The 20,293-nt window shown below is 46.9% G+C and overlaps 1 protein-coding gene across 1 annotated transcript in view; it reads left to right on the forward strand.

Moving 5' to 3' along the window:
- The first annotated feature begins 329 nt into the window (after positions 1-329).
- Positions 330-20,293, forward strand: part of CACNA1A (calcium voltage-gated channel subunit alpha1 A) — a 350,805-nt gene continuing 330,841 nt past the window's right edge. Inside the window, exons 1-2 of the mRNA XM_066347671.1 lie at positions 330-820; positions 17,266-17,588. Coding sequence (XP_066203768.1) covers positions 17,320-17,588 — 269 coding nt within the window. The 5' untranslated portion in view covers positions 330-820; positions 17,266-17,319. The remainder of the gene's footprint in view (positions 821-17,265; positions 17,589-20,293) is intronic.

Below are 20,293 nucleotides of genomic sequence, written 5' to 3' on the forward strand. Positions count from 1 at the left end.
ACCCCTCTGCCTTAAGGAAGGAGGGTGGGGGTGAGCGGAAGCTATTTTGAGAATGAATAGAAACGCCCAGAGGGTGTTAGCAACTGATCTCTAATATCGCTTCATTTTTGTTAGGGCATCAATAATTTAGGTTGAGATCTGGTGGTTGTTGTGGTGGGGGAGTAAATGACAAGCATGACTGCATCCCCCTGCCAAGTCTGTTATACATGCCCCTCCCCCCTCGCCCCCCTCCGCAGACCCCCAAGGTGGAGCAGGGAGAGCCCACGTGTTCCTGCGTTTCCTCTGCTCCTTAAGAGAAACCTGTCTGAAAGGATGTGGAGTGGGGAATAACAGCGTCCTTCCAGGGAGGAGAGTCCTGCCCAGTGCTGGGAGGTCACGGGGCAGTGTTAAGGGGCATAGAGAAGAAGGAGAAATGGATTTTTTCCCGAGGAGTAATGGAGGGTCATACCCTTGGTTGGATTTGTTTCCCCGTGCTGGATCCCCGTGCAGCACATTGCTGGAGGTGATCAGGAGCTTCTGAGCCGCTTTTCCTCCCCTCCCTTCTGCCAGCATCCAGGAACACCCCTCATGCCCCCAACCCCTGGCAGCTGGCACAGCAGCCCCGCTTGGTTCCTGCCTTTGTGGGGAGACTTCAGCTCAAACACGGCTGCTTCTGGCATTCCCCCTTCTCTCTCCTTTGCATTGGGCGGGCAATGGATTCGTGGGCTTCAGCCGGCTTGATCCTCTGGGTGCTGACAAGGTGGGACCCTCGGGGCACCTGGAGTACCCGCTGCGCTGCGCATTAGCCACACCAGGGAGTCCCGGAGCCCATGAGATACAGGTGAGTGAGCCGGGCTTCTGGAGGCTGGGGGCTGGGTCCTGCGGGGTTTGGATCTTCATTTTCTTGCTGAAACGTTACCTCCATGAGCAAAGGTAGGAACGCATGGTTTGCCTCATCTGCTTACTATGAGTAGCTTTTCTTTGCGGGGGGGGGGGGGGGGGGGAGGGTGCACTTTATTTCTAGATTTCACTTGTTTCTGTCTTAAAAACCGCATTCTCTTTCTGAATAGTTTCTCTTGGCGGTAGGGATGGGGGTAGGTAAACCCCTGACTTCCGGCATGTAGTTCTTTCCTTCTTAAAATTCCATTTTCTTTCCACTCCCCTTGGCCCCCTTGTAGATTTGATGTCTCTGCCACCTGCCCTGGACAGGTGACCTCTCTCCAGATGATGGTGTCAGAACTAAGCCAAATATTACTTTTTTATGTCCTAGCCACCCCTTCCCCCTTCATTCAAGTCTACAGTCTGCTTTTCCTACTCTGAGAATCAGACACGCCGGAGAAGTGACAGGCTGGAAGCATGCAGACCTCCAGCACCCTCATTGTCTCCGGCAAAGGGTCTGTGAAACAGAAGTTCCCAACGCCCGATGTGGCCAGGCCTTGTTCTCTGAGCTCAGTGCAGTGTGAATGCCCGGGAACAAGGGAAATGGCAGATGGGGGTTAGGCTGTTGAGAAGAATGACATCGTCTTAGGAAACCGTTTAATATTTAACATTCTTCCCTCCTTGCGCCCCAAGCAAAGCAAGGGCAGCGCTTGACACAGCCCCAGACCATCCCTCCTTTGCTTTTATTTAGTGTGGAGTTGACACTCTCCAGGTGGCTTTTGTTTCTTGAGTGAGAAAGATTGGTGGCAGGAGATCTCTCCTCCTCTCAGCGGCTCTGCTACTGAGGGCTCCCAGAACACGTGCTGTGGGAACCCTGGGGGCGCAGCGGAAGGCGAGTGGTCTGGGCTCCCCTGCCTCTCTCCAGGGTCCCTACTTTGGGGGGTTCTGAGAGACCGGGACAGGAGAAGGAGCTAGGATAGAATGTATTGGGGAGCACGGTGCACCTTCCCAGAGGCCTCTGCTGTGGCTGAACCCACAAGAAGGAGGCTCATACCTGTGCCCTTCTTGACCTCCAAAGATGAGGTGGGGTGGGGTGTGGTCCCCACTAAGTATCCATCAGGGTCCGAGTTTTCTGTTCAAAGTTCACAACTCAGGGCCACCTTGCCATTTCCCATGCAGACTCTTTTGGAGACAGTCTTGGGTCCCTTGTGAGGGTGGGGTGAGGTGAGGTGGGGTCTCCAGTTCTGTGGCTGATGTTGGCCCTTCACTCCCTCCATGGCCTCTAGTCCCATCCACACCCCAAGCCCAGGCTGCAGGAAGGCTCCCAATTCCAGACAGATCAGTAGCTAACTTTATTCCCGTGGATAATCTTTTTCTCTTCACGAAGTAAGAATTTGCAGAGATGCATAAAGATGTCATTCTGGGGGCAAGTGCCAGCTCCCTTTTAGTTAAGAAAGCTTTAATTCAATGCTGCCTCTCACCCCCAAAAGTAAGCAGAAAGATCTGGACCAGGGTTCCTGAGGCAAAGAGTGGATTTGACATTGAATAAATTACTGGGCAGATGGCCTGCAAAGTAATGCCACCTGCAGTTCTGGGCCATCAAATGCTTGGTACTGGGTTTTATTTATTTATTTTATTATTCTTTTCAAAGTGTTTGTCTATAGGGCCAGACAGCCCTTAGTAGCGGAGGGCAAGCAAGGGAGATTTTATTCCAGTATCTTTCAACCCTGCTGTCTTCACAGTGACAGACAGGCACAGGCTCTTGGAAATATCTTACCCCTGCTGGCGAGGCCAAGCCTGTCAGATGGAGGAAACAAGTGAGAGGGTCAGCTCATCAGAATCCCCAGACCCTCACCTCCAAGTGCAAACCTTGGACCAGCTGGGTCTTCTGAGAATGCAGCCTTGGGCACCGTCCAGCTCTGCTGAGTTAGAATCTGCATTTGAAATTGATCTGTGGTGAGTCCTGTGCTGGTCAGAGTTGAGGAAGCCCTGAGACTGTCCCTGGGTCCCAGTATTGCTGGCTGGCAACCAGGTTAACCATGGCACCTATGTGGTAGAATTTCTGGGAAGTCTGGCCCAGAAATTCACAGTGCTGGGTACATAGCAAGTACTCACTAAATCTTGGCTACTTTTTTTTTTTGTTAACTAAGCAAGTTTTTCTTTTCAAATTTATTAACTTTCTTTCTTTTTCTTTTTTTTTTGTGTGTGACAGAGACAGAGATAGAGAGAGGGACAGATAGGGACAGACAGACAGAAAGAGAGAGATGAGAAGCATCAACACTTTGTTGCGGCACTTTACTTGTTCATTGATTGCTTTCTCATATGTGCCTTGACCCGGGGGGCTACAGCAGACCGAGTAACCCCTTGCTCAAGCCAGCGACCTTGGGTCCAAGCTGGTGAGCCTTGCTCAAACTAGATGAGCCCCCACTCAATCTGGCGACCCTGGGTTTTCAAACCTGGGTCCTCCGCATCCCAGTCTGACACTCTATCCACTGCTCCACCGTCTGGTCAGGCTTATTGACTTTCTTTTTAAATTCATCTTTTGTTTGTTTCTTTTTAAAAAATTTTTAAAATACACTATTTTTAAAATGTCCCTGGATGTAATCACATTGAATTTTAAAATAAAGAAAAAGGACAGTAGACTTTGATATATTGGCTACTTTTATTTTTTTAATGGATTTTTTTAAGGCCCTGGCCAGTGGCTCAGTGGATAAAGAGTTGGCCTGGTGTATAGATGTTCTGGGTTCAATTCCCGGTCAGCGCACACAGGAGAACTGACCATCTGCTTCCCCCCCCTTGTTCACTCCCCCTTATCTCCCTCTTCCCCTCCTGCAGCTGGTGGCTCAATTGGTTCGAGCATGGCCCTGGGTGCTGAGGATAGCTCTGTTGGGGCGACAGCCTCAGGTGCTAAATATAACTCTGTACTTCAGCATTAGCCCCAGATGAGGCTGTGGGAGTCTGTCTTTCTATCTCTCCTCCTCTCACCTAAAAAAAAATATTGATTATTTTTTTTAGAATTGATTTTTAACGAGAGAGAAGGGGAGAGAGATATATAGAGAGAAATATTGATTTGTTGTTCCACTTATTTATGCATTCATTGTTTGATTCTTGTATGTGTTCTGACTAGGGACTGAACCCATAACCTTGGCATGTTGGGGTAATGCTCTCAACTGAGCTACCCAGCCAGGGCTTGGCTACTTTTAAATTACTCTCCAGAGCAAGGGTATATATCCAATTTCTTTTCTTTTTTAATTATAAAATACACCCAATGAAATTTTACTATTTTAGCCATTTTTAAAAATTTATTTATTCATTTTTAGAGATGAGAGAGAGAGAGAGAGAGAAAGAGAGGGAGAGAGAGGAGAGAGAAGGGGGGAGGAGCTGGAAGCATCAACTCCCATATGTGCCTTGACCAGGCAAGCCCAGGGTTTTGAACCGGCGACCTCAGCATTTCCAGGTCGACGCTTTATCCACTGCACCACCACAGGTCAGGCTATTTTAGCCATTTTAAAGTGAATAGTTCAATAGCACTTTAGTACACTCATAATGGTATAGAACCATCAAATCTATTTAATTCCAGAAAACTTCCATCACCTGGAAAGGAGACCCCATTCACTCCCTGTTTCCCTTCCCCCAGCCCCTGGCAACCACCAATCCACCTCTGTCTCTCTGAATTTGCCTGCTCTCCATATTTCATACACAGGGAACCATACAATGGGTAGCCTTTGTGTCTGGCTTCTTTGACTTCTGATTACTTCTGTAGTTTACATTTCTTTCCTTTCCTTCTTCCACATGTCTTACCCATCCCTCCCCTAAATTATACAGGTCATATATGAGAAATAGAACCATATTACAGACATACTTCACACATTAATTCTTAGTGACCAAGAACAAAGTATAGGGATCTTTGGTCCCCAAATATTTTTTAGGACCGGACTCCAGGGCTACTCACTTTTTTCTGAATTGGTTCTTACTTTTGGTATTCAATAATTTCTTTCTGGCAAAAAAATCACTAAAATTTCTTTCAACCCAAGGTGAGGAAACTGCAGCCTAAAGAGGAGAAATGATTTGCCCAAGGTCACACAGCAGGAGGTGGCAGATCTAGGGTCTGAGCCCAAGCAAGATCAATATGTCCACACCTGCTTTTTGGTGCCCTCGATAAATGGCTGTCTGAAGCTGTGAGGCAAGAGGCTGACATGCTGGGGCTACTATGGGTATTTCAATACCTTCAGGGAGATGGGTAGATGTTTTAATATCATCTGGCTGCCAAGCTGGAGGCATTTCTTCACCAATTCCCATCAGCTGTTATTTGAGGGATCTTCCAAGGGCATTGACTCCCCAGAGCCTCTGGCCTGTCCCTTGCTCTTGTTGCCAGTATGAGCCTATGCAGAGAGTGGCAGGTGCTAGAGGCAAGGAGCCATAGGCAGATGTGGGCAGGCGATAGGTGTAGGCACTGGCAGAACTCTCTTGGGCGCTTCATAGCAGAAACATCTTTTATGCTAGATTTTGGGGTGGGGGGATGAAAGGGCATACAGGGTGGAGGCAAAGAGGTGTGGAAGTCAGGGATGGTTTCAGGATTGGGAGTGGAGAATCCTCTGGGATTGGCCAATGGCTAATCTGATAGTTCATGATGAATTGGATGGAGGAAAGACTCCAAGAGGGATGAACATGGAGGAAATGCTACTGTCCATCTGGATGGGGCAAATGAGGGCCTGAACCAGGGCAAGTGGGAGAGAGAGTAAGTAGGTAAGATCAACAGCCCTGATGATAAGTAGAATGTGGGGTGAACAGGACAGAGAAGAGCCCCACGATGGTTGGATGATCAATTCATCTGCATTTTGGGTTTCTTGCAAATTTGACCACTACAGGGTACCTGTGAACACCTGTGTTAGGTCACATCCCTCCTTTGCTTAGAATTTTCCATGGTGCCCACCTCACTCTGAGCAAAAACCAAAGTCCTTCTGAGGTCCCCAAGGCCCTGCACCATCAGTCCCGGTTACCTCCCTGTCACCTTCTCCTATTAGTCCCATCATTCACTCCACTCCAGCCACACAGGCCTCCGTGCTGTTCCCGAAACACACCAAGCACATTTCTGCTCTGGGGCCTTTGCACAAGCAGTTCTCTCTGCCTGGACCACTCTTCCCCCAGAAACCCTCATGACTCCTCCCTCATCTCTTTCGGGTCTTTACTCCAGTGTTTCTCTCTCCCAAGGGTTTTTTCTGGCCACCTTCTCTAAATGACTATCCACTTCCCCTTCTTTCTTCCCCCTTCCATTTTCTTTTCTACATGTGACAGTCTACATCTTTTATTTGTTTTTTTATTTATTAACTGTTTATCTTGTTTCTTGTCTGTCTCCCCCACTGGAATGGCAGCTCTATGAGTGCAGGAACCTTTGTCCTTGTTTAAACAGTGCCTAAAACAGTGCCTGGCACATAGTAGGTGCTCAATAAATATTGCTGGATAAGTGATTGAATGAATGAATAAATAAATGTGTGATGGGGAAGATCACGGATCCATGAACTGAGGTTGGGAGAAAGAATTCAGCGTAACATTCAGTGGCTCGTTTAGAACCTGCCCAACACCCTGCATCTAGGGTCTCCCCTGGGGCTACCAGTGAAAACCATCTAGCATCCCAGGCCCTGTGTCCATGCAGGTGGGAGGGAGCATGTGTGTTGCTGTGCTGTGACTGGCCAGCAAGGGAGAAGGCAAATGACAAATGAGACCATCCATGACACCTCTTCTTCTCATGGGGCACTGGATCCTCACAGCCGCACTCGGGTCTGTGCTGGCTTGCTGGTCTCAGCCTCAGCTTCAGACTTTCCCATCTGCCTGCCATGTTTTTTTAGCTCTGTTCTCATGTATGTGGGGCAATTCTGAATTTTGCCCCAAGTGATGAGAGTTCTTGTTGGCCCTGGCTTTATTTTTCATGTCACCTTGCTCTTAGCTTCCCTCTGCAAAGGTGGGGTGGAAGGTGAGTCCACACTGCCTGAGACAGGGTGGTTTTGTGTTGTGCTGTGAGTCAGCCTGAAGGCCTTGTATATGTCTACACCTGCTTTTTGGTGCCCTCAGTAAAAGGCTGTCTGAGGCTGTGAGGCAAGAGGCTGACATGCTGGGGCTACTACAGGTATTTCAATACCTTCAGGGAGACGGGTAGATGTTTTTATATCATCTGTTGAAGTTTTTTTAAACTTAAAAAAATTTACTCTTTTCACCATTTTTCAGCGACATTAGTATACTCATATTATAGCGCCCATCACCTTCAGCATCACCCATCTCCAGAACTTGATTATTTTCCCAAACTGAAGCTCTGTCCCCATTAAACACTCACTCCCCACCCACCACCAGCCTCTGGCACCCACTAGTTTACCTCCTGTCTCTATGGGTCTGACTCCTCTAGGGACTTCATGTAAGTGGAATCACACAGTATTTATTCTTTTATATCTGGTTTATTCAGAGCATAATGTCCTGAAGGTTCATCTATGCTGTAGTAGGTGTCAGAATTTCCTTCCTGCAGACCAGGGGGTGGCACAGTGGATAGAGCGTCAGGCTGGGATGCAGAAGACCCAGGTTAGAGACCCCGAGGTCACCGGCTTGAGTGCGGGCTCACCAGCTTGAGTGCGGGCTCACCAGCTTGAGCGTGGGGTCGCTGGCCTAAGCATGGGATCATAGACATGATCCCAAGGTCGCTGGCTTGAGCAAGGGGTCACTCACTCTGCTGTAGCCCCCCAGTCAAGGCACATATGAGAAAGCAATCAATGAACAACTATGGAGCTGCAACAAAGAATTGATACTTCTCATCTCTCTCCCTTCCTGTCTGTCTGTCCCTATCTGTCCCCCTCTCTCTGACTCTCTGTCTCTGTCAAAAAAAAAAAAAAAAAAAAAAAAAAAAGGAATTTCCTTCCTTTTTAAGGCCAAATACTATTCTATTATATGGAAATACTCATTTTATTTGTTCAATCATTTATCAATGAACACTTGGATTGTTTCCCTGTCATCAATTTATATCCCCACCAGCAGTGCACAAGGTCCCTTTTCTCCATATCCTCCTTCACCAGCACTTAGAATCTCTTATCTTCTTGATGATATGCATTGTAACAAGTGTGAGGTAGTATTTCATTGTGGTTTTGATTAGCATTTCCTTGATAATTAGTGATATTGAATACCTTATCATGTACCTGGTGGCCATTTGGATGTCTTCTTTGGAAAAATGTTCCCTGCCCATTAATTGGGTGGATTATTTGTTTGTTTTTTGCTATTGAATTATATGAGTTCTGTATATATTTTGGATACTAATCCTTTATCCCATATATAATTTGCATCTATTTTCTCCCACTCTGTAGGTTGCCTTTTCATTTTCCTGATGGTTTTCTTTGCTGTACCAGAGTGTCTTTAATTGATTGTTCTACTTGTTGATTTTTGCTTTTATTGCTCCCTGTGATGAGCTTTTATTTCTAGGTGGAGTTATAACACTCACTCCAGATCTGGTTACCAGCTCTGGAGGTTGTTCAGGGCCCGGAAATCACTTTTGCTATCAGCCAAATAAAACATCACCTGGAAGGTGACAGATACATTTGAAGGCTGGTGAATGACATTTAAGTTATCTTCCTCTCAGCTGTTAGAATCCACAGTCTGTTGAATTTCACACTCTTCAGCATATAATTCAGTAGAGGATGCCATTTTCAGGGGTTTTTAGCAACCTTCGTTTGCCCAGGGCTAGATTAAGATACTTCATTGACTGAGATCTTAGCACATAGAGCAAGGCAGGACGGAGTGAAACAACCCAAGAGAAGCTCCAACAACAACTGGAAGAAGAATAAAAGCCAAGAGAGAACAGGAGAGAAGGGGAGAGAGGAAATGATTTCATGTAGAGATGCTGTCTCTTAGCTCTCTTTAACGAACAATTTTGTGTTCTCACCAGGGCTTTGCCCCTGTGTCTATACCCCTTGAATGCTAAGCTTTTAAAATACAAGGAAAACATTTATTAAATGAAACCAGTGTTGCTTCCGTCAAGCAATGTATTATTTAGGGAATTGCTATGAATTGAATCGTGTGCCCCTGAATCCATATGGTGAAGCCCTAACCCCCAATGCAGAGGTCTTTGGAGATGGGAGATCATCAGGGTTAGATGAAGGTAGGGTCCTCATGATGGGATTAGTGCCTTTATAAGAAGAAACACCAGAGAACTTTTCTTCTTTCTATTTTCTCCACATGAGAACATAGCAAGACAGGAAGAGAAACTTTACTAGCAACTGAGCATGCTGGTCCTTGGTCTCAGACATCCAGCTTCTAGAACTGTGAGAAAATAAATGTCTGCTGTTTAAGCCACTCAGTCTATGGTATTCTGAGCTGACTAAGGCAGGAAGGCTGCTGAAACAAATAGGCCCCCAATTAGAAAAACGGTTGAGCACAGCAGAAATATGTTTCTAACTGACCTGATAACCCTGGGGGTGTGTTTCTGGTCAGCAGATAGCTTTCTTCTTCTGCATAGTGATTCAAGGATCCAGACTCTCATGATTTCATGGACTTAGTGTCTTTCAAGTCTAGTTCACAGAGGAGAAAGAGAATGTGTTGAGGCCAGGCTTGCTCCTTCCAGCTTTGACCTAGGGGTGACACTCTTTACTTCCGCTCATATCTGTGGGTGAGAGTGAGTCACATGGCTGCACCAAACCAAGAGGAGCTGGGAGTTTAGTCGCTGACTACTCTGTATGCACCAGGGGGTGGCCTTGATTTCAGTGGCGCTACCTGTCACACTTTAAAAAGTTCACACTCTTTGACACAGCAGTTTTGCTTCTAGGAAGTCATTCTATAAGAATACTTGTGACAATTCATGGAAATCTATATATAACATGGTGGATGCAACATTTTTAAAAAAAATATTTTTTAAGACTTTATTTATTCATTTTAGAGAGGAGAGAGAGAGAGAGAGAGAGAGAGAGAGAAGAGGGGAGGAGCAGGAAGCATCAACTCCCATATGTGCCTTGACCAGGTAATCCCAGGGTTTTGAACTGGTGACCTCAGCATTCCAGGTCGACGCTTTATCCACTGCGCCACCACAGGTCAGGCCATTTTTTTTTTTTTTTTTTTGGATGCAACATTTTGAAGAGTAGCCAAAAATAAAGAAGACCCAAATGTCTAGGCCAGGTAAATTCTATAGAATCATTAGAAAATATTATAAGAATTAGTGTGAAATGTTGTTTAAGATATATTATTCAATGCAAAAAGAGTCACAGACTTTTATGTACATATATTTATTTACATATGTTTATGTTTATATACATATGTAATTTCACAAATTCCATGCTTGTAAAAAACTATTCTACATGTAAAGGATTGTATATTTGTTTTTCTACTGCTGCCATACCAAATTATTACAAAATAAATGGTTTAACAATGGCACTCATTTATTATTCCATAGTTTCCATAGGTTGGAAGTCTGATAGTCTTGGCTGCGCTGCAGTCCAGATGTTAGTGGTCTGTGTGCCTTTATGGAGGCTTTAGGAGAACCCGTGTTCTTGTTCACTCAAGCTGTTGACATAATTTGGTTTCATGCTATTGCTAGACACACTCATCCTGTTTTCTTGCTGGCTATCAGCTGGAGGTGGTTCTCAGCTTCTAAAAGCTGCCAGCACTCTTTGGCTTGTGGTTTCTTCATCTCAAAACTAGCAAGATAATCCAGGATAATCTCTCTATCTTAACATACGTAACCTGCCCTGGACAGTGGTGCAATGGATAGAATGCCATCCTAGAGTGCCTAGGTTGCTGGTTCGAGCCTGGGGTGGCCAGCTCAATCCCAGGGTTGCTGGGTTAACCCCTGAAGTCACCAGTTCATGTCCTAGTCAGGGCACGTATAAGAAGCAATCAATTGCACAACTAAAGTGGAACAACGAGTTGATGCTTCTCTCTCCCTTCTTTTCTCTCTCTCTCTTTCTCTCTCTCTCTCTCAAAAAATGTAATCTAATTTCAGTGGCACAGTCCTTTTTGCTATGTAATGTAACACGGTCAGGTGCCAAGATCACAGGGGACAAAATCCTGCCCACCACAGATACTCTATGTCTCGGCAGAAGCGAGTCTGGCCAGAAAAATGATCATTGTCTGACTCTAGGTTGGACCTCAGAGAGAGGCCTCGGGACTCCCAAAAATCCCGGGTCCAGACCCTTGACCTGCCTGCTCCAGGCAGGGAGCTTGGCCCAGCCTCTGCACCTCTCTGACCTCAATCTCCCCTTTACCTTGAGGAAGTAGATCTCTCACTTCCTCTGGGAGTTGTGTTTATATGGGGAGACCTGGCTTATATTTCCTTTTTTTCGCAACTCAAAACTTGGCTGTAGGGAGGAAGGACATATTCAATTTCTTTTAAATGAATTTGGTATGATTATTTTAGCTTTAAAAATATTTTCTGTGATGTAATAAACATGCAGAAAAATGCTTCAATGAAGTTTTACATATGTATATATACTGTGTCCATCACCAGGTCAAGAGTCTTTCATTCATGCTAGAAATACTTAAGGTGTCAGGGACTCATCCCCCTGGTGGGTTGCCAGGTTAAGCAAATAAAAATAAATAGAGAATATCCAGTTAAATTTGAGTTTCAGGTACACAATGAATAGCCTTTTAGTATAAGTTTATCCCATGCAATCTGATGTCCTGTATTTGATCTGGTGATCCTACCAGCTGGCTCCCTTGTGTTTCATCCAGTGAACAACTCTCTGCCCTCAAGGCCAACAGTATTCTGACTCTTTTCACCGTAGATTAGTTTTGTCTGTTTTTGAACTTTTTATCAGTGGAATCGCACAGTGGGTCCTGGCTCTGTGTCTGTGAGATCCATCCACATTGTTGCCGATAGCACATTCTTTTTTATTGTCGTGCACTATTCCGTCTTTTGGATGAACCACAACTTGTTTGTCTATTTTCTTGTTGATGGACCTTTGGGTTGTTTTCTGTTTTGAGCTACTATAAATAGAGCTTTACGAACATAGCTTTTTGTGGCTACTTGAACTCCAGAGTGAAACTACCCGGCCAATTTTAGTTTTTTAAATTTTTCTCTCAGACAGGAGGAAAAAGACATCCTCCTACCCCAGTGAATAAACTGAAGGCTTGTTGGGTGACATGCCCTTGCCCGGCTTTAATTTTATATCCTGGCTGAAGGACTTCATGGATATTTCTGAGTCCTCATCCACTCCTTAGGAGCATCACGTGTCTTTTTTTTCCTTTTTTAAAGATTTTTTATTTATTAATTTTACGGAGAGGTGGAGAGTGCAAGAAGTATCAACCTACAGTTGCTTCATTTTAGTTGTTCATCGCTTGCTTGTTGTATGGGCTTTGACCGGGCAAGCCCAAGGTTTCGGACCAGAGACCTCAGCGTTCCAGGTCGGGGCCCTCTGCACTGTGCCAGTTCAGGCCAGGTGTCATGTGCCTTTCTAATGTGTATAATGAGCTTTCAAAGATTTAGAGAATGTTTTTCCTCTTTTATATTTTTTGCTAAGTGCCATATCTTTTTACTGGTTTTTACCCTAGAAAAAGCTGCTTTTCCAGTTATTAGCATTTGTTCTATCTGTGGGTGGGGAAGTCTGGTCCCCCATCCACATGAGGTGAGTCACAGAAGGCCCCCAGGTTTCCTTGCAGCCTTTCCCTCCCTGCTCCTCTCCTGTGGCTCCTGAACCAGCCCGTATTAATCCGGAGCACCTGCAGGCACCATGTGGTTGCCATGGCAACTCAGGCTGGTATAGGCATGGAGTTGGGGGTCAGCCCCCATCTCAGGTGTGACTTCAGTTTGGATTCGGGAAAGTGGCAGATACAAGCAACACCTGGTGCTTCTGGAGAGTTCTGTTCTTATTGCATTAAATAAAAGGCTTTCTGTGGCCTCAGGCTTAATGCCACGTGTTCTCTTCTATTTGCTTTCCTTCACTGCCTTCTCTTGGAACTGTATGTTCATGGAACCTGGCTGTTTTTAGGAGAAGCTGACCCCATGTGCTTTGCCGTGTCCTCTGTGTTATGGTTGGACAGAGAGAGAGAACAGCACACCTGGTCATGGGGCCTGGCAGGTGCCAAAGAGGGATACCCAGCTGGGAAGCTCCTGTTGGCCAGCTTTGTTTCTCATGTGTACACACAGGACAGCTGGAGTTACGGTGGAACTCTTGGTGAGGGCTCTGCAGAGCGTAATTGACGGGGTTGTTAGAGCAGCTGTCCCCTCTTCCCATGGCCACCAGGCTCCGCCCACCAGCTGAAATGTCAACACAAGAGCTAGTGTTGACCAAACACTTTCCTTGGCCCCGTCCTGTGCTCAAGGTGCTGCCTTGTCACTGGAGAGCTGACCGACCCACCACGATGATATCATTGTACAGAAGACTCAGAGGGTTAAGTACTTTTTTTTTTTTTTTTTTTTTTTGTATTTTTCTGAAGCTGGAAACGGGGAGAGACAACCAGACAGACTCCCGCATGCGCCTGACCGGGATCCACCCGGCACGCCCACTAGGGGCGACGCTCTGCCCACCAGGGGGCGATGCTCTGCCCCTCCGGGGCGTCGCTCTGCCACGACCAGAGCCACTCTAGCGCCTGGGGCAGAGGCCAAGGAGCCATCCCCAGCGCCCGGGCCATCTTTGCTCCAATGGAGCCTTGGCTGAGGGAGGGGAAGAGAGAGACAGAGAGGAAGGAGGGGGTGGGGGGTGGAGAAGCAAATGGGCGCTTCTCCTATGTGCCCTGGCTGGGAATCGAACCCGGGTCCCCCGCACGCCAGGCCGCCGCTCTACCGCTGAGCCAACCGGCCAGGGCTGAGGGTTAAGTACTTTGCTGGGAACCACACAGCTAGCTGATTGTGTGCTGAGGTCAGACCTGGCACCAGAATACATCTTCCTTCCCACCACACTTCATCCCTTCCCTACTTAGCAGAAGTCCTAGACCTCAGGCAGCAGTTTGCAATGGACTTGATGATGATTTCCTGGGTAGACCCATTCCTATTGCTATTCATTCATTCATTCATTCATTCATTCATTCATTCATTCATTCATTCATTCATGTAAGAAATACTTAAGTTGTCAGGGACACAGTGGCAAAGAAGACAGAAGATCCTTATCATGTGGTGCTGACATCATGTGGAGGCAGATGTTACTGAAGCCCACACATAAGTACTATTCCCAGAGAGAGACTTCAGTGCAGGACATGATGGGAGTGCCTGCACCTAACTACAGCCCTGAATGATGAGAGGGACTGACCCACTGGAGATGAGGACCAGCATTCTAGGAAAAAGGAACAGCAGGTACAAAGGTTGAGTGAACTCAGCAGAGACCAGGAATATGAGGAGGCCATTGAGTCCAGAGCTTAGAGCAGGGGTCCCCAAACTATGGCCCGCGGGCCACATGCGGCCCCCTGAGGCCATTTATCCGGCCCCCGCTGCACTTCTGGAAGGGGCACCTCTTTCACTGGTGGTCAGTGAGAGGAGCACATTGACCATCTCATTAGCCAAAAGCAGGCCCATAGTTCCCATTGAAATTCTGGTCAGTTTCTTGATTTAAATTTACTTGTTTTTTATTTTAAATATTGTATTTGTTCCCGTTTTGTTTTTTACTTTAAAATAAGATATGTGCAGTGTGCATAGGGATTTGTTCATAGTTTTTTTTATAGTCCGGCCCTCCAACGGTCTGAGGGACAGTGAACTGGCCTCCTGTGTAAAAAGTTTGGGGACCCCTGGCTTAGAGGACAACAGGAGAAGGGTGGGGATGAGATGAGAGAGATGGGGCAGCCCTGTAGGGTGTGGCTTTTATTATTATAAAGTGGAAGATGTTTCAGAGAGGAACAGAATGCAGGTTGAGATTGGGGCTTGGGGAAGCTGACTGACCCAGGAGAGGAGACTGCCTGAGACCAGGTGAGCGAGGAGGGCAGCCGTGCGGTGGTGGGAGGTGATGGGATGCAGGATATGTTTTGGAGGAGAGTGGATGGGACTTGCTGATAGATTTGACTCAGGGAGTGAAAGAAAGTGAGGAACTCTGAGTGATAACTTCTGGTTTGGTCGTCAGGGTAAATCGGGGTCCTGTAATGAGATGGGAGACTAGGCACCATGCACTGTATGGCAGGGGTGGGGATGGAACCTCCTTTCTCGGGAGGAGCTTGTGGATGTCTCAGAAGACGTCACTTTGGGTGTGTGCCTTCGCTCTCGTCTTTTCTCCTCCTCTTCCCACCTTCCCAGGTACAAATACCGTTTCTGTCGGTGCCTGAATCTTTTTCCATCAAGGTGTTTCTCTGTGTCTGGTCTCTGGGGTTTTGGCAGGGGAGGGATGACTCCTTCCTGGAGGTAGAAATGCTACACTAACTGCCTTCTGTCCTTAGTTCCATTGCTGTAAAATGGGAAACAAAATGCCCTCCATGTGTAAGTGCTTATAGAAGGAATAACAGAATTTTTTTCTATGTAAGAGGAATATATTTGGAAAAACACAGACTTTATAAACACAGGGATAGTAGGTGATTATGAGTAAGGTTTCAGGGGAGTAAATGGCATCAGGGAGGATAGATCTGTTAAACTCCATTAGTTACAATATTTGGAAAGAAAATGTATCAAGTTATCTATCTACTTAAGGGAGGCTGGGAGAACTATCATGTCTGCTAATGCCTCTAGCAGGGAGAGAGGAAACAGTCAGGAGGTTGCTAAACCTCTATTCCCACACCCATTTTTTTTTTATTTGCAACCTGGTAGCGGCCTCGTTCTCTGCACCCATCTCCTTACACTTGCGGGTGTTGAGATGACTTATGCAATATTTGTATGAGGTTTAATCTCCTAATTCTATTTCATTCATGTTGGCCTTCCAGTGGGTTTGCTTTTCTTGAACAAACACAAAGAGGCTAATGATAGGAGGGAAAATCAGTTTGGGATTAAAAATATGCTGCCAGGTGAGGTGTGCATTTCAAAAGCTATGAACTGTCTCATTCTAAGGAGAACCAAGAAAAGTTTTCCCCGTGGTCCTTTAGTTCCTGTGCAGTCACTGTCATCTCCTCTATTCTCTTCCTTGGTCACTCATAGATACCCTGGGCTCCTTCTTGTTCTTTGAGCAATTCACACATGACCTTGCCTCAGGACTCTTGCACATACTGTTCCTGCTGCCTGGAACACTCTTTCCTATACCATATGGCTACTACATCACCTCCTAAAGTCTCTGCTCAGATGTCATTTCTTCAGCAACACCATCTCTGACTCCCTATTTAATATAGTAACCAGTCCACCCAACACTTCTTATCAGTTCTGGGCTGAGTTGTGTCTCCCATGAATTTATATGTCAAAGTTCTAACCCCAGCACCCCAGAATTATGACCGTATTTGGAGGTAGATCTTTAGAGAAGTAATTAAGGCAAAATGAGGTCCTAATCCAATATGACTGGTGTCCTTATAAGAAGAGGAGGTTAGGACACAGACATACACAGGAAAGATGATGTGAAGTCACAGGGAGAAGAGGGTCATTCACAAGCCAAGGAGCAAGGCCTCAAAAGAAATCCTCCTTCTGAGGACCCCTTCATTCAGACTTGTAGCCTCCAGCACTATGATGAAAGGAAATGTCTATTGTGTAAACTGCCTGGTCTGTGGCACTTTGTTTTAGCAGCCCAGAGAATAAATACACCTTTCTTGTTTAACTTCTCTCTATAGCACTTTTCATCTCCTAATCTCTACATAACATACTTATTTTGTTCATTGCCCATTCTCCCCTCTTGAAAATGTCCATTCCATGATGCAGGGAGACATTTGTCTATCACGCACAGCTGTGTCCCCAGTGGCCCATACAGGGCTGGCACTTAGTGGCCTCACTCAGCATTTGTTGAGTGAATAAGTGAGTAGGATAGACACAAAGCTCTTCTTGGGGCTCTGAGTTCCTCTGGTGTTGAGTATCTACCTGAAACCTTCGTTAGTGCTACGAACTTGCACCTTTTCTCTTTTCAAAAACCAGCTAAGGAGCAGAAGGCTGGCCACGCCCATGTGGATTTTAAAGCTGACACTCGAACTCACTATTTCAGTTTTCTACATGACTCTCTGGAGCTCGCAGTGCCCAAGGATCAGAGGATCCTGACCAAGCAGGCTCCTGATGCCCATTTTGCTGAAGGGAACACTGAGATGCTGAGAAATCCAGCGTTGAGTCCTCTGCAGCTGGCGCCTCTGAGGTGGAGCGTGTGTCCGGGACACAGCTCATGGCCTTTCACTCCATCACCTGCATCGGTTGCCAGGCAGCTTCTAAGAACTGGCTTTCCTGCCCCGAGTTGCCAAGGAAATTCTAAATCCCAGTGGGCCGGGCCTGGGGTGTATTTTGACTTCCTGTGTAGGAGGCTGTCTGGTCACTGTTCTGCCCTTGATTTGCCACCTCTCCTGTCCCTGTATTTGCTCTCTCTGCATCTCCCTCATTCTCGCCCCTCTCTCTCTCCCTCTCTCTCTCTTCTCTAGTTTCACCCTGTGCCAGAGGCAGAAGACCCTGAGATTTTTGAGCGAGGCTCATGGATGTCGAAGTCCTCCTGGGTCCTGGATCCCATGTTCTCCCCTCACAGTTATTATGACACCTTGCACAACGGTGGCTTGGGGCCCCCAGGTCTGGCTTCCTTGGGCCCACCCAGCTCCTCGCAGGTCCCACAGTCCCGTCGGATGAACAGCAGCTGCGAGGGACCCCCTCTGAAGCGGCGGGGTGGCCTGGTGGACCACCGGGATGTCATCTTGGCCCACCAAGCGCACAAAATCCACAGCACCCCGCAGGCCAGGAGGAAGGAATGGGAGTGAGTATGCACGGGGTGGACGGCCAGCCCCAACTCCGGGCAGGGGCCCAGGGTAGGGGGCTGTGCACGGCGCCTCTGGGGGTCAGGCGAAGCTCATTTCTGGCAGAATTTGGTGGGGGTGGTGTTTGTGGCTGTGCTGGCTTGCCAATACCCTCAACTCCTTCCTTGCACATCAATATCAGCTGCCTCAAGGCCCCTTGTGAACCCCGGGGGCATCTCATGATGTGGCAACAAAGGGGCTCGCTGTAGGGGAAGTGAGGCATTCTCAGAGGATCCTGCGTGGGGACCTGGGAGGGTTTGCAGATCTTTCCAATGGGATTGTGTTCCTGAACCCTGCTGAGAAATGCCACTTTCTGGGGGAAAAGCAGGAATAGCTCTTCTCAACCTATGGGTTTGGGGCAGAAGACAAGTTTGTAATGAAGGTAGAGAGGGGGTTGGAAGAACAAATGGCTCTGGAGACTCTGGGCCTGGCCCCCCTTTCTCATTGCTCTGAAAGTGGGTCTTCTCCTGGGAGTGGCTGTGGGGTCAAGGGGTGGACTTTCGGGCTAGTGGCCTCCCTGGGCTCACAGCCTCTCTCGGGAAATCGCTCTTTCTAGGCTGCTGGAGGACTGAAGGAAGTTTGTGTGAAAGTTCAGCTCTGGTTACAGAGGCGGGTGAGCTGGTACCTTTCTTTTTTTCTTTTTCCTTTTCTCAGGCAAAGGCTCAGAGCTGGGTGGATTCTTGGGCAGAGATCAGGAAGGTGGGATGTGATACTTATTTCAGGGCGATTGGAGCTGAGGCTGACTCGGATACTGATCACTCCTGGTGACCCTGAGATCCCCTCTCCGTGCTCCAGCCTGACTCTGGGAGTTAGCGACACCATCTCGGCCACTGCACAGCTATCCATCAGGCTTTTCCTATTTCCCACCTGCTGGAAGGGCAGTGCGTTATCAATGCCAGTGGGGTTCTGGGTGTGCTGATGAGGGCAATGTACATGCAGGGCACAACAAAACTGAATGATGAATGATCCAAATGAGCCAGGAAGGGCTCAGGGTGAGTAAGAAAGGTGATGACAGGATGGTCTCTGAGGCAGTTTCCTGAGGTTAGTCTGACATCTGGTGGCATATTCTAGCATCATAGAAAGGCAATGCTGGTGACAAAGCTTTATCTATTATCCCACACTGTGGTCCTTTTGACTTTCTCCTTTCCATGCATCCACTTAGGCACCCATCCACCCAACTACCCACCCATCCCTCCATCCACTCATTCACTTATTCATCCATCCACCCACCCATCCATCCACCCATCCATCCATCCATCCATCCATCCATCCACCCACCCACCCACCCATCCATCCATCCATCCATCCATCCATCCATCCATCCATCCATCCATCCAACCATTCGTTGTTCCATAAATAACCAGAGTGCCCCTTATATCTGTAGCAGCAATGCTAAACACCACTCTTCTATTAACCCCTCTCCAGAACTCACCTTTCTCCTCCTCCTGCCCTCTTTAGTCTCTGTTTATTTTCATTCTCATCTTGTATGCTTTCATTTTCTTTTTAAAAAGAAATTAATTAGTTCTGTTAGAAACAGTGAGGCTTCTCTAAGGGGCTAAAATGAGTTATTTCTGCAGACTTGCTGAGAAGAGATTTTTAGGGGAGGGTCAGTAAATCAAACAATTTACAAAAACCCCCAAAAAACCCAAAAACAAAAAAACCCTGCTCTTTCGGACCCTGGTGGGTAGCTCAGTTTGTTAGAACATTGCTTCAATATGCTGAGGTTGTGGGCTCAATCCTCAGTCAGGCTCATACAAGAATCAACCAATGAATACATAAATAAGTGGAACATAAATCAATGTCTCTCAAAAGTTAATAAAAATATTTTTAAAACCTTGTTGCCCAAGGAAAATTATTAAATATAATTTATAATAATTGACAGCTAATGCTTATTGGGCACCTACTGTATGCCAGAAATTTGTGATTTTATTGCTTTTTTTTTTTAAGTGAGAGGAGGGGAGATAGACAGACTCCCACACACACCCCGACTGGTCCAGATGGAAACCCCTGTCTGGTGCGAATGCTGTAATCAACCGAGCTATCCCTAGTGCCTGAGGCCAATGCTTGGGCCAACCAAGCTATCCTCAGCACCCAGGGCCAATGCTCGAAAAAATAGAGCCACTGGCTGTAAGAGCAAAAGAGAGAAAGAAGGGAGAGAGGGAGGAGAAGAGAGGTAGATAGTCGCTTCTCCTGTGTGCCCTGACTGGGGATTGAACCCAGGACATTCATATGCTGGGCTGATGCTCTATCCACTGAGCCAATCAGCCAGGGCCTTGTTGCCTTTTCTTAACTCAGCCATGCAGTAGATCCTTCAATGTGCAGATGGAGAAATGGAGGCTGAGAGAGGTTTGGTAAGTGCCTGTGGGTTTGCAGCTAGGAAGTGGTAGAACTAGGATTCAAACCTAGGGGCTGTCAGACTCTTAAACTTGAGCTCTTAACCACTTGTTCAAAGATTTTCTACAATAAGAGATGGCAGGAACTCAGAATCAGGAGACCTGGTTTAAGATCCCATTTCTGCCACAACCTTCTTTTTTCTTTATTCAGTGAGAGGAGGAGAAGCAGAGACAGACTCCCACATGTGCCCTGGCCATGATCCACCCAGCAAGCCCACTAGGGGGCGATGTTCTGCTCCTCTGGAACATTGCTCTGCTGCTCAGCAACCGAG

This window comes from Saccopteryx leptura, chromosome 1 (genome assembly GCF_036850995.1).
Source record: "Saccopteryx leptura isolate mSacLep1 chromosome 1, mSacLep1_pri_phased_curated, whole genome shotgun sequence".
Classification (NCBI taxonomy): domain Eukaryota; kingdom Metazoa; phylum Chordata; class Mammalia; order Chiroptera; family Emballonuridae; genus Saccopteryx; species Saccopteryx leptura.